This window comes from Anas acuta, unplaced genomic scaffold (assembly GCF_963932015.1).
Source record: "Anas acuta unplaced genomic scaffold, bAnaAcu1.1 SCAFFOLD_285, whole genome shotgun sequence".
Classification (NCBI taxonomy): Eukaryota; Metazoa; Chordata; class Aves; order Anseriformes; family Anatidae; genus Anas; species Anas acuta.
Window position 1 is genome coordinate 131 of NW_027076226.1, and position 16,835 is coordinate 16,965.

Sequence of the window (16,835 nt, forward strand, 5' to 3'; positions counted from 1 at the left end):
TGCAATGGTGCTGAGTTCACTGCAGTTATGCTGAACTCAGTGCAAGGGTGCTGAGACCCTATAGCAATGGGGCTGAGACCCTGCTGCAATGGTGCTGAACGCATTGCAATGGGGCTGAGCTTGGTGCAAGGGTGCTGAGACCCTATTGCAACGGGGCTGAGAGCTCGCTGCAGTGGTGCTGACACCCTGCTGCAAAGATGCTGAGACCTGATTGCAATGGGGCTGAGCTCGGTGCAGGGGTGCTGAGACCCTATAGCAATGGGGCTGAGCCCCTGCTGCAGTGGTGCTGAGCTCCTCGTGCACGCGGTGCTGGGCGCCCATTGCAACCGGTGCTGCAACCAGCTGCAACCCCCTCCAACCCCCCAAATCCCCCCAATCCCCCTCCAACCCCCCAAATGCCCCCAAACCCCAACGCCGTCACCCCAAACCCCCCTACATTCCCCCCAGCACCCCCAGGACTCCCCCACCCACCCAGAACCCCCCCCACACACCCCAATACCCCCCAAACCCCATTCCAAGACCCCCAACCCTCCCCAAACCCCAACCCCATGACCCCAAATCCCCTCCCTTGACCCTAAATATCCTCCAAACCCTCCTTTGATGACCCCAAACCCCCCTCCGACACCACCAAAACACCAAAACCCCAATCCAATGACCCCAAATCCCCCTCCCTTGACCCCAAATGTCCCACAAAGCCCCCTCCAATGACCCCAACCCCCCCTACACCCCTCCAACCCCCCAACCCTCACACAGAACCCCCCTATACCCCCAAACACCACCCAAACCCCCTTTCAACAACCTCTCCAATGCCCCCAAACCCCGGCCCAATGACCCCAAATCCCCCCAAACTCCCCTCCCTTGACCCCAAATATCCCCTGAACCTCCTTCCAATGACCCCAAACCCCAATCCAATGACCCCAATACTCCCCCTACATCTCCTCCAATGACTCCAAACCCCCATCCAATGACCCCAGACCCCCAAACCCCCAATCCAATGACCCCAAACCTTCCTCCACTGACCCTAAACCCCAATCCAGTGACCCCAAACCCCCATCCAATGACCCCCAGACCCCCAAACCCCAATCCAATGACCCCAAACCTTCCTCCACTGACCCTAAACCCCAATCCAGTGACCCCAAACCCCCATCCGATGACCCCAAACCCCCATCCAGTGACCCAAACCCCCCTCCAATGCCCCCAAACCCCCCTCCAACACCCCCAAACCCCTCTCCAATGACCCCAACCCCCCCAAAATGCCCTCCAGCAACCCAAATGCCCCTCCAACACCCCCAAACCCCCACCCTTGACCCCAATCCCCCCAAACCCAATCCAATAACCCCAAACTCCCTCCAACCCTCCAAACCCCAATCCAATGACTACAAAACCCCCTCTAGTGACCCTAAATGCCCTTCCAATGGCCCCAACCTCCCTCCAACACCCCAAAACCCCCCTCCAATGACCCAACCTCCCCAAACCCCAATCAAGTGACCCCAACCCCCCCTCCAGTGACCTCAAATGCCCCTCCAATGACCCCAAACCCTCCTCCAATGACCTCAACCCCTCTCCAACACCCTCACCCCCCCCTCCAATGACCTCAACCCCCCCTCCAACACCCCCAAACCCCCCTCCAATGACCCCAAGCCCCCCTTCAGTGACCCCAAATGCCCCTCCAACACCCCAAGCTCCCTCCAATGATCCCAACCTCCCCAAACCCCTCTCCAATGCCCCCAAACCCCCCTCCAACACCCCCAAACTTCCCTCCAATGACCCCAACCCCCCACCTCCAACAACCCCAAACCCCCTCCAATGACCCCAACCCCCCCTCCAACGCCCCCAAACCCCCCTCCAACGCCCGCAAACCCCCCTCCAAGGCCACCAAACCCCCCTCCAACACCCCCAACCCCTCCTCCAATGCCCCCAAACCCACCTCCAACCCCCCCAAACCCCAATCCAATGACCCCAAACCCCCTCCAACGCCCCCAAACCCCAATCCAATGCCCCCAAACCCCCCTCCAACGCCACCAAACCCCTCCAATGACCCCAACCCCCCCAAACCCCACTCCAACGCCCCCAACCCCCCCTCCAACACCCCCAACCCCTCCTCCAATGCCCCAAACCCACCTCCAACCCCCCAAACCCCAATCCAATGCCCCCAAACCCCTCCAACCCCCCCAAACCCCAATCCAATGCCCCCAAACCCCCTCCAACCCCCCAAACCCCAATCCAATGACCCCAAACCCCCTCCAACACCCCCAAACCCCCTGCAACAACCCCAACCTCCCCAAACCCTCCTCCAATGCCCCCAACCCCACTCCAACGCCCCCAACCCCTCCTCCAATGACCCCAAGCCCCCCTTCAGTGACCCAAATGCCCCTCCTACACCCCCAAATGCCCCTCCAACACCCCAAGTTCCCCTTCAATGATCCCAACCCCCCCAAACCCCAATCCAATGACCCCAAACCCCAATCCAGTGACCTCAACCCCTCCTCCAATGCCCCCACCCCCCCGCAACGCCCCCAAACCCCCCTCCAATGCCCCCAAACCCCCTCCAACGCCCCCCAACGCCCCCCAAACCCCCTCCAGTGACCCCAAACCCCCCTCCAACCCCTCCATCCCCCCCCCACGACACCCCCTTTCCCCCCCCCCCCCCCTCCCCAACCCTTTACCTGCAGCCTTCGGAGCTGGGTGCCGATGGCGGCGCTGGGCTGGGCCCCCCGGCCGCCCGCAGCTGCTCCTCCAGGCGGGCCAGGCGCTGGTCGAGCTCGGCGTAGCCGCGCTGCAGCCGCTCGGCCGCCCCCGCCGCCCGCAGCCGCTGCCCCCGCGCCTGGGCCGCGCTCTCCAGCTCCTGCCAGCGCTGCCGCACCGCTGCCAACTGTGGGGCCACGGCCCCCGCCAGCGCCGGCTTGGCCTGCAGGAGCTGCTGGCCTTCCTGGGGACGGGGGGGGGGGACAGAGGGACGCGGGTGGGGGAGTGGGGATGGGGATGGGGACATGGGGACAGGGGGACAGGGATGGGGATGTGGGGATGGGGGGATGTGGATGGGGACAGGGGGACGTGGGTGGGGGCGTGGGGACGGGGGGACGTGGATGGGGACGTGGGGATAGGGTGGGGACATGGGGACAGGGGGACGGGGATGGGGACATGGGGACAGGGATGGGGACAGGGGGACGTAGATGGGGATGTGGGGAGGTGGGGATATGGGGATGGGGACAGGGATGGGGACATGGGGACAGGGATGGGGACAGGGGGACGTGGGTGGGGGCGTGGGGATAGGGTGGGGACATGGGGACGGGGATGGGGACATGGGGACGGGGATGTGGGGACAGGGATGGGGACAGGGGACGTGGGGATGGGGATGTGGGGGTGCAGGGATATGGGGACGGGGACATGGGGACAGGGGGACGTGGATGGGGACATGGGGATGGGGATGGGGACGTGGGGATATGGGGATGGGAATGGGGACGGGAGATATGGATGGGGACGGGAGGCACGGACAGGGACAGGGGGACAGGGGGATGTGGGGACATGGGGACAGGAGGTGTGGGGTCATGGGGACAGGAGGTGTGGGGTCATGGATGGGGACATGGGGATGGGGGGATGTGGGGACACGGGGACGTGGATGGGGCCAGGGGGACGTGGGATGGGGAGAGGAGGAGGGGGGGACATGGATGTGGATGGGGGGGGACATGGGGACAGGGATGGGGGACAGGGGGACGTGGAGGGGGTCAGGAGAATATGGGGGGGACAAGGGGACAGAGATGGGGGGACACGGGGTGGGGGGACAGGGATGGGGACAAGGGGACACGGGGACAGACACGGGGACCACAGCGCTCAAGGACCTTGCCAAGCCGGGGGGGGGGTCCCTAACCCCCACCCGGGGCATCCCCGTGTCCCCCCCACCCCCCCAATGTCCCCCTGTGTGTGTATGTGTCCCCCACGGTGTCCCCAACATGTCCCCCCCCCCAAAAAATGTCCCCAGCTCACAAGTGGCTGCAGCGGCTGCGGCGATTTGGGGCCGGGTGCAGCCGTGCGAGAGGGGAGCGCGGGCGGGGGGGGGGCGAGGGGGGGGGACGTGTAAAGGGGGGGGGGGACATGGGACATGTGCCGGGGGGGGGGGGGGCACGCACGTGCACACACACGTGTGCCCGGAGGGGAGGGGGCAAGGATGGGGGGGGGGCAAGGATGGGGACCCCCATTTGGGGGGGCAATAAGGGGGGGGGGGCAATAAAGGGGGGGTAATAAGGGGGTTAAATAAATGGGAGGGCAATTAAGGAGGGCAATAAAGGGGGGGGGCAATAAAGGGGGTAAAATAAAGGGGGGCAATAAGGGGGGGCAGGTTGGGGGGTGAAGGTTTTGGGGGGTGCAATTTTTTGGGGGGGTACAGTTTGGGGGTGCATTTTTTGGGGGTGCAGTTTTTTGGGGGGCAGTGGGGGGGTGTATAAATTTTTTGGGGGGGTATTTAGATTTTGGGGGGGCACCCGGGGAGATGCGTTTTCAGGGGGGGGAGGGGTGTGGCTGGGGGGCATGCATGCAACAAGGGGTGGGTGCAGGAAAAGGGGTGCAGCGAAGGGGGGGGCGATCAGGATGGGGGCAGTGGGGGGGGTATTTTTTTTTTGGGGGGGGGGGCTGCCATGAAGTGGGGCCTGCAATGGCGGGGGGGGGGCAGCTGCTGAAGGATGCAATGGGAAATGCTGGGGGGGGGCGTGTGGGGAGGGTGGGATGGGGGGGCAAAATGGGGGGGGTGCAGGGGGGTGAAATATGGGGGTGTAATGGGGGGTGAAATACAGGGGGTGTAATGGGGGGGTGTAATGGGGGGGTGCAGTGGGGGGGATGAAATGGGGGGGACTCAAAGGGGGGGTGAAATTGGGGGGGCTCAAAGGGGGGGCTCAAAGGGGAGAGGCAATGGGGGTGCTCAGAGGGGGGTTGTGCAATCGGGGGGGGGGGTTGGTTGCAATGGGGGGGGGAGGCTCAACGAGGGGGGGGGGGGCTCACTTGGCGGGGAGGGGGGGCTCATTGGGGTGAGGCGGGGGGGGGCTCGCACCAAGCAGGGGCCGCACCGAGGGGGGGGGGGGCTCCAGGAGCGCCGCATCCCCCCCTCCAACCCCCCCCCCCCCCCCCCCCCCCCCATCCCCTCCAAAGCCCCCCGCCCCTTCACGCGGGGATGCAGCTGCGGCGGCGCAAGCTTGGATGCGGGGGGGGGGGGGGATTAGAAGCCCACCCCCCCCACCCCCCCCTGGGGACCCCCCCCCCCGAATTTTTTTTGGTTACCTCCTCGATGCGCTGCAGCCACTCCCGGTTCTGCGCCAGCTCGGCCATAAACGCCTGGTGCTGGAGCCAGCGCTTATGGGGTCGCTGCTCCGGGGCCGGATCCTGCGCCATCGCCACCTTCTCCCCGACCCAACCTTCCAGCTGCGGAGAGCTCGGGGGGTCGCCGAGGGTCCCCCGAAATCGGGGAGCCCCCCCCTGCTTTCCTTCTGCCCCCCCCCCCCCCAGCCCAATTGTCGGTACCTGCGCGGTTGCATGGGGCGCGATGCCGCAGAGCCCTGCAGCAGCCGGGCGGAGCGCACGGGGCCGGATCCCAGCCTCCTGCCAACCCCCCCCCCCCACCCCCCCACCCCGGGGCCCGAAAAAAGGGGGGAGCCCCCCCGCGGAGGGGTTGGGCACCCCGAAAATGGGGTAGGGCGACCCGAAAATAAGGGTCAGGGGAGATGGGAGTGGGGTTGCGGCGTGCCAAGAAGGGGATGGAGCCCGGCAAAAAGGGGGTGCAGCAGCCGAAAATATGATGGAGCGCATCGGAATGAGGATGGAGCACCCCAAAATAGGAGGCAGCAGTCAAAATGGAAGGCGCAGCGCCCGAAAAATAGGATGGAGCACCCCAAAATAGGAGGCAGCAGTCAAAATGGAAGGCGCAGCGCCCAAAAAATAGGATGCAGCACCCCAAAAACTGGATGCAGCACTCAAAAAATAAGATGCAGCACCCCAAAAATAGGCTGCAGTCCATCAAAATGAGGATGGAGCACCCCAAAATAGGAGGCAGCAGTCAAAATGGAAGGCGCAGCGCCCCAAAAATAGGATGCAGCACCCCAAAAGTAGGATGCAGCACCCCAAAGACACGATGAAGCACCCAAGAATAAGACGCAGCCCACCAAAATTAGGATGCAGCACCCCAAAAACTGGATGCAGCACTCAAAAAATAAGATGCAGCACCCAAAAAATAGGCTGCAGCACCCCAAAATAGGCTGCAGTGCATCAAAATGAGGATGAAGCACCCCAAAAATAGGATATGCCCCCCCAAAATAGGATGCGGTCTTCCAAAAAGAGGATGCAGCACCCCAAAATAAGATTAAGTCCCCCCCCCAAATAGGATGAAGCACCCCAAAAAACAAGATGCAGCAGTCAAAAAATTAAGTGCAGTGCCCAAAAAAATGGGTGAAGCACCCTAAAAATAGGATGCAGCCCATCAAAATGAGGATGAAGCACCTCAAAAATAGGATGTGGCCCCCCAAAATAGGATGCAGTCTTCCAAAAAGAGGAGGCAGCACCCGAAAATAGGATTTGTCCCCCCCAAAATAGGATGCAGCACCCCAAAAGCAAGATGCTGCACTCAAAAAATAAGATGCAGCAACCCCAAAAATAGGATACAGACCATCAAAAATAGGAGGTAGCACCCCAAAGATAAGATGCAGCACCCAAAAAACAGGACGCAGCATCCCAGAAATAGGATGTGGCCCCCAAAAGTAAGGATTCAGCCCCACAAAATAAGATGCAGTACCAAAAAATAGGATGTGCCTCCCCAAAATAGGATACGGTACCGCAAAAAGAGGATGCAACCTGCTAAGATTAGGATGCCGCACCCCCAAAATAGGATATAGCCCCCCAGATTGGATACGGCATCCCAAAATAGGATATAGAGCCCCAAAAGAGGATACAGTCCCCCCAGAATAGGATGCAGCGCCCCCCAAATAACATGTAGCCCCACAAAAACAGCATAGCCCCCCCAAATGATACAGACCCCAAAATAAGATGTAGCACCCCCAAAATAGAATTCAGCCCCCTAAAATGAGATACTTACCCCCAAATTAGGATCCAGACCCCTAAAATAGCACACAGCCCCCCCAAAAACAGCGCCCCCCCGCCCCACGGGCCACCAGCCCTGTGGCATGGGGAGGGGGACACATCCTGGTCCCCCTGTGCCCCCCCAAGCAGCCGGTGGGGACCGCCCCAGTGTGAATTTTTTTTTGGGGAATCCCCAGCGTGGATTTATTTTTTTTCGGGGGGGGGTCTCGGCCCCTACCTCATGGCAGTCCTGCAGGAACTGCTGCAGCTCCAGGTGGTCCTGCAGGCGCTGCATCCACTCCTGCGCCAGCTCGGCGTTGCGGTGGCTCCTGGGGGGGGCCAGGGGGTGGGGAGGGCTCGCATCAACCCCCCCACCCCTCCTTTAAACCTCCAGCCCCCCCCTCAACCACAACAACCACAACAACCCCCCCCCAGTGTCCGTCATTCCCCCAAAACGCCGCTGTGACCCGAAGGGAAACTGAGGCACGGGGCGGTGGAGGCCCACCAGGATGCACCCATCAATTGGGAGGGGGGGGCGCCTACTTGGTGCGGAGGGAGTCCATGGCCTCCGCCACGCGGGCGCTGTAGAGGTTGCCCTGGCGCTGGAGGCTCTCGCCGGCCTGCAGGGCCAGCTGGACCTTGTGGAGGCCGAGCTCCATGGAGGTGCTGAAGTCCCGGTGCTTCTTGATGGCGTTGGTCACGGCCTCCACCGTGTCCGGCAGCTCGGCGTGGGCCAGCGTGGACTCCTGGGGTGGGGGGTGGGGGGGGGGTAGGAGATGGCCTGGTGTCGCCTGCAGGGCCGCTGCGGCCTCCCCGTGGAGGCCACCAGGCCCTTCTCCTCCCAGTCTTCCCCATGGAGGCCATGGAGGCCATGGAGGCCACCAAGTCCATCTCCTCCCGGCCTTCCCCACGGAGGCCACCAAGCCCTTCTCCTCCCAGTCTTCCCCATGGAGGCCATGGAGGCCGCCACGTCCTTCTCCTTCCAGCCTTCCCCAGTCTCCATCCTCCCCATGGAGGCCACCAAGGCCTTCTCCTCCCAATCTTCCCCATGGAGGCCATGGAGGCCACCAAGTCCTTCTCCTCCCAGTGTTTCAAATGGAGGCCACCATGTCCATCTCCTCCTGGCCTTCCTCATGGAGGCCACCAAGCCCTTCTCCTCCCAGCCTTCCCCATGAAGGCTGCCACGTCCTTCTCCTTCCAGACTTCCCCAGCCTCCATGCTCCCCATGGAGGCCACCAAGCCTTTCTCCTCCCAGTCTTCCCCATGGAGGCCATGGAGGCCACCAAGTCCATCTCCTCCCGGCCTTTCTCATGGAGGCCACCAAGCCCTTCTTCCAGCCTTCCCCATGGAGGCCACCAAGCCCTTCTCCTTCTCCTCTCAGCCTTCCCCAGCCTCCTTCCTCCCTGCGGAGGCCACCGAGCCCTTCTCCTTCCAGACCTCTCCACTCTCCATCCTCCCCGTGGAGGCCACCAAGCCCACCTTCTCCATCTCCTCCCCGCCTTCCCCACGGAGGCCACCAAGCCCTTCTTCCCCTCCCATCCTCTCCCCCACGTTGGGGCTGTGACGGCCCTGAGGAGGCAAGGCCAACCTGGTTGTAGAGGCTGGCCTCGCACTGCTTGACGTCGCGGAGGAAGAGGTGGAAGACGTGCGCCTGCACCAGCACCTCCCGGCGAGCCTCCCAGCTCTGCAGCAGCTTCCCCCAGCCCGCGTCCAGCTTCTGCAGCCACTGCTGGAGCGAGAGGTAGGGGACCTCGGCCTCCTCCAGCACCAGGAGGTCGCTGGCCGCCTGGATCTTGGTGTAGTCCTCCTCGTAGCCGTTGATCTCCTCCTTGAGCGCCGCGTGTTGGTTCAGCAGCCTCTCCGCCTCAGCCAAGCTGCCCGGCACCTCCTCGTTGGCCACCGCCGCTTGGGTCTTCACCAACCACCCCAAGAAGTTGTCCAGGTCCTGGATGAACTGCTGCAAGCGCCCGGCGACGCTGAGCGAGTCCTCGCAGCCCTGCAGCGCCCGCTTCAGGGCCTCCCACTCCTCGCTGATCTCCTCGAAGGGCAGCAGGACCTCCATGGCCCGCCCCGGGTGGTCCGCGGCCAAGGCTTCGCCCTCACGCTGCAGCTCCACCAGCCTGGGCTCCAGCACCACCAGCGCGGCCTCCATGGTGGAGAGGCGCCGCTGCAAGGCCAGCACGCCGCCCAGGTCGCCACCGCCCGACTGCGTGGCCTCGATGGCTTTGCGCTTCTCCCGCACCTGCGCCTTCATCTCAGCGCACTCCAGCAGGTAGTTCTGGATCTTCAGCACCGAGCTGAGCTGCCCCTTCTTGTGCTCCACCAGCTCCACCACCCGGTTCCACCTGGGGATGGGGACAAGCAGGGGATGGAGCCCTGCGGAGGCTCTGCCTCCACGAGGAGGCCTGGCCTCAGCATGGCCAACCCTTGCAGTGGGCTCGGTGCATTGCGTTGGAGGGCGCGATCCCACGGGGACATCCCACCGGGCTGGGAGCACTGGTTGGTGGTTGGACCTGATGATCTAGAAGGTCTTCTCCAACCAAAATGAATTTATCACTGGGCATGGCCAAGCCTTGTGGTGAGCTTGGTGCGTTGCGTTGCAGAGTTGGACCCCATGGGGATGTCCCACCAAGCTGGGAGCACCGGTTGCTTGGCCATTGAAGTCTTCTCCAATCTAAATCAATCTAGACTTGGCCACTGCCAACCTTGGGATGGGCTTGGTCATTGAGTTGGAGGGCAGGATCACATGGGGACATCCCACCAAGCTGGGAGCACTGGTTGGCAGTTGGACTTGACCCCTGGGGTCTTCTCCAGCCAAAATCAATCCATCATTGTGCATCACTGACCATTGGGATGGACTTGGTGCACTGCACCAGAGAGCAGGACCCCATGGGGACATCCTACCAGGCTGGGAACACTGGTTGATGGTTGGACTTGGCCATTGGGGTCTTCTCCAACCAAAAGGAATCTACCCTTGGCCATCACCAACCCTTGTGGTGGGCTTGGTGCGTTGCGTTGAAGAGCTGGACCCCATGGGGACATCTCAACAAGCTGGGAGCATTGGTTGATGGTTGGGCTTGACCACTGGGGTCTTCTCCAACCAAAATCAATCTACCCTAGTGGCCATCACTAACCCTTGTGGTGTGCTTGGCCCCGTGCACCATCAAGCTGCCCCCTCCCCACACCGATACCTGCTGTTGAGGTGGTCCTGGCAGGCACGGACCTCCTCCGAGCTGGGGTGGCCTCCTTCCACCAGCTGCTGCACCACCTGGTTGACGTCCAGGATGCGGCCCATCACGCTGTTCATCTCCTGGTCCAGGCTCTCAAACCTGCCCCAAGCAGGATGGGGACATCAGTGTCCCCGACGGACGGTGGCCACCGGGTGCCCGGTCCCCACCACCCCGCACCTGTGCTGCACCACCTCGACCTCATCCAGCTCCTCCGGCACCTCCATCCTCTCCAACCACTGCTCCTTCTCGTCCACCCAGACCTCGCAGGCGTGCACCTCGCTGAACATGCGGTAGACGGCCAGGGCGTCCTGCAGCCACTGCTGCCGCAGCACGGCCACCTCGGCCACCTCCCCGTAGAGCTGCTCCACCTCCACCACGCGGATCTGCACGTCCACCCCTTGGCGGTGCTCGGGCGCCAGCAGCGCCAGCTGCTTACGGAGGGCCACCACGGCCGCCCGGTGCTTCTCCACCTCCTCCACCACCGCCCGGTGCTTCCGCAGCAGCGCTTGGGTGGAGTAGTCGTCGTGGCCGAAGTCGTCGCTGGAGACGATGCGGTAGGTGTCCTGCAGCCAGGCCACCAGGTCGTCCGTCTCGGCGCTGAACTGGAAGAAGTTGAGGGCCTCCTGCAGCCGCTGCTGGTGCAGCCCCGTCACCTCCTCCAGCTTCTTCCAGCGCAGGCGGACTTCTCGGATCTTCTCCTGGATCCCGCCGGGGCTGAACCTCTTCTTGGCCAGGATCTGCTCACCCCGCTTCATGGTCTGGTGCAGCAGCGCCCGCCGGCTGCCCAGCTCGCCCAGCATGCTCTTGTGCTTGGTGGTCAGCGTCAGCACGCTGCTCAGGTCCCGGCCGCACGTCTTGGCAGCCAGGATCTGCTCCTTCTCACGGATCCAAGCCTCGGCCTCCTCCATCTCCTGGAAGAAGGCCCAGAGCTGGCGTGAGTCCTCCAGCTCCTTGCGCCTCTTGGCCGCCATCTCCCCCAGCTCCTCCAGGCACGTCTGGACGTGGTTCACCCGGTTGCAGATGATCTGAGGGTCGCAGGGCTGGTAGCCTGGGGCAGGAGAAGATGACTTAGCAAGGAAGGTCCTGACCCCTGTGCTCAGCCCCTCTGGTGGCACCCAACCCGATGGCATCCATCCTGGTGGCACCAAGCTGGTGGAACCCAACCTGGGGGCAACCAGTGTGGTAGCACCTACCCTGTTGGCACCCAACCTAGTGACCTGGTGGCAACCAACCTGGTGACACCCAACCGGGTGGCACCCAACCTGGTGGCATCCAACCCGGTGGCCCCCACCCTGGTGGTCCCCGTTACCCTCCAGCTCCGAGAACTTGAGCGCGGCGGCATTGAGCGCCTGCACCCGCTCGGTCTGGGCAGAGATGTCGGCCTCCAGCAGCCCGTGCTTCTGCAGCAGGTCCTCCACCTCCAGCAGGTGCTTCCCCAAGTCCTTGGAGACCAGCAGTACCTGGGGAACGGTGGGTGAAGCCAATGGGGTCCGGAGTTCGCGTCCTCCTCGGGGATGCCCAGCGTCCCCCAGCTCTACCTGCATCTCCTCCATCCAGTCGATCATGTAGACCATCTCCTGGAAGATCTTCTGCAGGGCCAAGTTCTGCTCGAGGCGGGCGCGGCGGGCGCGGACCAGCTCGGTCAGCAGCCCCCACTGCCGCAGGATGTTGTCCTTCTGCGCGCTGATGCGCTTGGTGTCGTAGTAGCCCTCGGACTCCATCTCCAGGGCCAGCTCCACCACCACCTGGATGCGCTCCTGGTAGGAGGAGATGTCGGCCTCGATGGCCTCGTGCTTCTTCATGGCCGCCTCCACCGCCGGCAGGTCGTAGCCGAAGTTGTCCTGGGGTGGGGGGAGATGTTGTAAGGAAGGTGGGCCCCCCACCTAGGAGAGATGGACCCCATGGGGACGTCCCACCAAGCTGGAAGCACTGGTTAATGGTCGGACTTGACCACCAAGGTCTTCTACAACCAGTCTGATTGGGCATCACCAACCCTTGGGATGGGCTTGGTGCATTGCATTGAAGAGTTGAACCCCATGGGGACGTCCCACCAAGCTGGGAGCACTGGTAGATGGTAGAACCGGGTAACCTAGAAGGTCTTCTCCAACCAAAAGGAATCTATCCTTGGGCAATGTCAACTCTTGTGGTGGTCTTGGTGCACCACACTGGAGAGCAGAACCCCATGGGGATGTCCCAGCAAGCTGGGAACACCGGTTGATGGTTGGACTTGGCCATTGGGGTCTTCTCCAACCAAAATCAATCCATGATTGGCCATCACCAACCCTTGGCATGACCTTGGCCCTCGGGGTGCCCACCAGGAACTCACTGACACCAGCCCCACCGTTCTCCCCAGGAACCCCAACCCCACACAGCATCCAGAACCACGTCCCCCCTCCCCCCTGCCGAGCCCCCACCTGCGACACCAGCCGCTGGTTCTCGTTCAGCCACGTCTCCCGCATGGCCGCCTTGTGGTCGAAGCGTTGGGCCAGCAGCTCCAGCTTCTCCTGCCGGATCAGCTCGTTGCGCAGCGATACCTCCCGCTCGTGCTCTGCCTTCTCCAGGCAGCTCCAAGCCTACGAGGGGGGGGGAGGTCGCAACAGGGTTTTGCCCCGAGGGTCTCCCCGGGGGCGCACCTCGCCCCCGTCCCACCAGCACCTTGTTGATGTCGGAGATGCTCTTGCCCTCGCTGGGGACGTAGAGCTTGCGGTTGGTGGCCCGCAGCTTGCTCTGGATGGTGAAGAGCAGCACCTCCAGGTTCCCCTTCTCCTGGAACCTTTCACAGGTTGGGCAACAGAAGGTGAGAATGTGCCCCCCCAAACCTTGTCCCCCCCAACCCTTGCCCCCTCCCCGGGACCCTCACTTGACGGGTTTCTCCAGGGTGCAGAAGGCGGTGAAGGCCTGGAGCTGCTGCTGCACGCCGGTGAGGGAGTTGGCGAATTTCTGGTTGCTGATGATGGTGACGGTGTGCTGCACCCAGGCCAGCAGCTCGGCCGCCAGCGCCTCGTACCGCTCGATGATGGCCTCGATCTCCATGGCCTGATCCAGCACCTGGGCACGGGGGCGTGCACGGCTTGGAGGGGGCCTTCCCACAGACCCCCCCGAGGCAACCATGCATGGTGCAAGGGTGCACCTGTGGCACTCAAAAAGCCACACGTGGCACAGGGGCGCATTTTGCAGCCCCTCGAGCAACCATGCATAGTGCAAGGATGCATCCTGCAACCCTGAAGCAACTGTGCATGGTGCAAGGGCGCATCCTGCGACCCTCAAGCACAACTGGTGCAGGGTTGCATCTTGCAATCCAGAAGCAACCATGCATGGTGCAACGGTGCACCTGTGGGACTAAAAAAACCACACTTGTGGTGCAGGGGTGCATTTTGCAACCCCTCCAAGCAACCATGCACAGTTTGGGGGTGCATCTCGCAGCCCCTTGAGCAACCGTGAATGATGCAAGGATACATCCTGCAAACCTGAAGCAATTGTGCGTGGTGCAAGGATGCACCTGTGGCCCTCAAGCAACCACACGTGGTGCAGGGGTGCATCCTGCAACCCTTCGAGGAACCATGCATGGTGCAAGGGTGCATCCTGCAACCCCCCGAGGAACCGTGCAAGGTTTGGGGTGCATCCCGTGGGACACCACCCAGCACCTGTTGGGCTGTGGCACCTCATAGAGCCACGGAGCCCCCCACAGAGTACAGGAGGGGGCTCCCCGTGGGGTTGGGGGTCCAGCACCCCACGGAGTGATGTGGGGGCACCCCGACGCCCACCTTCCCAATGCGCTTCCCCTCCACGGCCAGCGCCTTCATCTTGGAGAAGTAGTGGTAGAAGGAGACCACGTAGGTGATGATGGACTTCTCATCGGGGTCCTCCATGTTGACATCTGCCGGGCAGCGAAGCGTCGGCCCCGAGCCTCCCTGCCCCCAAAATGCCCCCCTCGCCACCGTCCCCGTCCCCGGGCTGAAGAAGTCCTCAGGGGCAGCAAACAAAGCGGGGAGCAATTAACGAGGAGCGAGCGATGGGGTGAGGAGGATGGGTTGGATGAGATTCGGGTGGGTGGGTGGGTGGAGAAGACCTCGCACCCCACACGGATGGATGGATGGATGGATGGATGGATGGATGGATGGATGGATGGATGGATGGACGGACGGAGGGACGGATGAATGGACGGACGTGTAGATGGATGGATGAAGAGATGGATAGGTAGATGGGTGGACAGATGGGTGGACGGACAGACAGACGGAGTCCTCCAGGAGCAGCAGGGACACGAGGACGTCCTGTCCCATCCTGTCCCTACCCTCGGGGTCCAGCAGCTTGCTGAGCCCCAGCTGCTGCTCGGCCGTGTTGAAGGCTTGCTGCAAGTTGTAGGTAGCGTTGGACTTGGTCAGCTTGTGGAAGTCGATGAGATCCGGCCTGCAGTCGGGACACAGCCACGCAGAGCCCAATATTGGGGTGTCCTCCTCCCCCCCCCCCAAAAAAAAACAACCACAAAACACCAACCCCACGGAGGAGCCCCAAACCCCGTGGCCAACCTGTGCTTGTGGATGAGCGCGTTGAAGGCCAGCCCGTCCCTCCAGCTGGTGGTGAAGTTCTGGATGTTCACCTCGGGGTACCTGCAGGTAGAAAGGGGAAGGTCACCCCTTTTTTTTTGGGGGGGAAGGACCCATCCTGGCGTGAGGACGGTGCCACCACTCACCCTGCTGTCTTCATCTGGCACCAGAGCAGCAGCGCGTCCTTGGCCGAGCGCGTCTCGCGGTTGTCCTCGGTCTTGATCTTGATCACCTGGATCTGGATGAAGCCAATGGGGCGCTGCCACCGGGGCTGGGGACCCCGTCCCCAAATCCGAGGGACCCCTCCCCCGGCCGGCCCACCTGGAAGCGGAGGATGATGGTCCAGATGAGGCCGAGGGTCAGGCGGTGGTTGCCGTCCACGATGTCGTGCGAGCCCACGTTCTCCAGGTGCACGCGTTGCTCCTTGAGGAACTGCAGCGCCTTGTCCACGTTCTCCAGCGAGTGGATCCGCATCCGGCCCCGCGTCGGCTTGGGCTGACACCCCAAAAAAAAAACAAGGAGGGGGGGGGGGTCACAGCCCCTCAACACCCCGAATCTGCCCCCCCGAAAAACTGCTAAGCCTCCACCAAGAACCCTACGGAGATGGTTGGAGCCCCGCTTGGGTCTTGCGGCGATGGATGGGTTGGGAAGAGTTGGGGGTGACTTTTCGGGGCGGGGGGGGCTCCGGGGGGACCCCGTTTCTCACCAGCTGCTCCCCGGAGAGCACCTCGAGGAGGCGGGTGAGGACGTAGCCGTCGCGGAGGTCGGCGTAGAGGTCCCCGACGCGGCACGAGGCGCGGGCGAGGTGCGCGTTGACCCACTTGGTGAAGGTCTTCTTCTGCACCGCGTCCCGCTCGTCTACCCAAATAGGGGGGGGCGGGGGGGGGGAGGACACAAATAACCCGTCGGACCCTCCCCAATCCCACCAACCCCCCCTGGAGCACCCCTGGGTGCTGGGCAGGGTCCCACCAGCCAAGGCTTTGATGCGGGAGCACTCGAAGAGCTTGGCGGTGGCCGCGGGGTCGGGACCCTCCCAGGGGCCGTTGTTGTTCTGCGGCACCTCCATAGTGTCCACCTCGGTCGCCATCTGGGGGGGGGGGGGGGGGGGGGTTAGTTTTTTTTTTTTTTTATTAGGGGGGGAGATAGGGTCGTGGGGGGGGGGGGACACCCCTGAAATGTGTCTGTCTGTCCATCCGTTGTGCCCCCCTTTCACTTTGTTGGATTAAGGGGGGCTCCTCCGCACCTCAGTTGCGGGGTGTTGTAAGGGGGGGGGCAATGGGGGACCCCACAGCAGCCCCCCCACATCATCCTAGGTACTCCAGAGCATCTGGTGCAGCCCCCCCCGAAAAGCAACCCCTGCAGCACCCCCTAAAGCACCCCCCAGAGAGCCCCTCAACGCCCCTACAGCCCCCCAGCACCCCATAGAGACCCTCCCAAATCCCATGGAGACCCCCCAGAATTCCTGTGGAGACCCCCCAAAATTCCTATGGAGACCCCCAGCATCCCATGCAGCCCCCCCCAGTTCTCCCCAGCCCCCCATACAGCTCTCCAGCATCCCGCAGAGACCCCCCAGCACCCCTGCAGCCCCCCCTAAAATCCCATACCGCCCCCTCAGCATCCCAGAGACCCCCCCGGCACCCTTGTGGCCCCCCAGCACCCCACAGAGACCCCCCAGGCCCCCTGCAGCCCTCTCAAAATCCCATGCAGCCCCCCCAGCACTCCATAGAGACACCCAAAATCCCAGAGCCACCCCCCAAAATCCCACAGGGACCCCACCAGCACCTTTGTGCCCCCCCCCCAGCATCCCATACAGCCCCCCCAGCGTCTCCCAGAGACCCCTCAGCCCCCCTGCAGCACCCCCAGCACCCCATAGAGACCCCCGGCTCCCCTGCAGCCCCCCCCCCAAATCCCATACAGCCCCCCCAGCACCCCATACAGCCCCTCCTGACCCCCAAGGGCCCCTCTGCAGTCCCCCCAAAACCCCAAGCAGCCCCTCCCAGAGCCC

At 63.1% G+C, this 16,835-nt stretch overlaps 1 protein-coding gene across 1 annotated transcript; it reads right to left on the reverse strand.

Moving 5' to 3' along the window:
- Window positions 1-2,656: 2,656 nt before the first annotated feature.
- SPTBN4 (spectrin beta, non-erythrocytic 4) lies at window positions 2,657-15,952 on the reverse strand. Its single transcript, XM_068668620.1, has 19 exons — window positions 15,800-15,952; window positions 15,537-15,688; window positions 15,152-15,325; window positions 14,977-15,068; window positions 14,813-14,893; window positions 14,578-14,693; window positions 14,051-14,163; window positions 13,147-13,334; window positions 12,942-13,059; window positions 12,701-12,859; window positions 11,825-12,127; window positions 11,596-11,746; window positions 10,464-11,334; window positions 10,248-10,385; window positions 8,645-9,401; window positions 7,600-7,802; window positions 7,295-7,385; window positions 5,269-5,409; window positions 2,657-2,929 (listed from the first exon to the last, which is right to left on the reverse strand). Exons 1-19 carry the CDS (start codon window positions 15,915-15,917, stop codon window positions 2,663-2,665), a joined length of 4,233 nt encoding a protein of 1,410 aa, XP_068524721.1. The 5' UTR covers window positions 15,918-15,952; the 3' UTR covers window positions 2,657-2,662.
- Between the last annotated feature and the right edge of the window lie 883 nt (window positions 15,953-16,835).

Excerpts from the sequence above, each read along its gene's own strand:
- SPTBN4 (XM_068668620.1), bottom strand. The coding sequence starts at position 15,917 with ATGGCGACCGAGGTGGACACTATGGAGGTGCCGCAGAACAACAACGGC. Across the intron at positions 11,747-11,824 it reads ACTGGATGGAGGAGATGCAG|GTACTGCTGGTCTCCAAGGA; the intron begins GTAGAGCTGGGG and ends ACCGTTCCCCAG. Across the intron at positions 7,803-8,644 it reads AGGCCAGCCTCTACAACCAG|GAGTCCACGCTGGCCCACGC; the intron begins GTTGGCCTTGCC and ends CCCCCACCCCAG.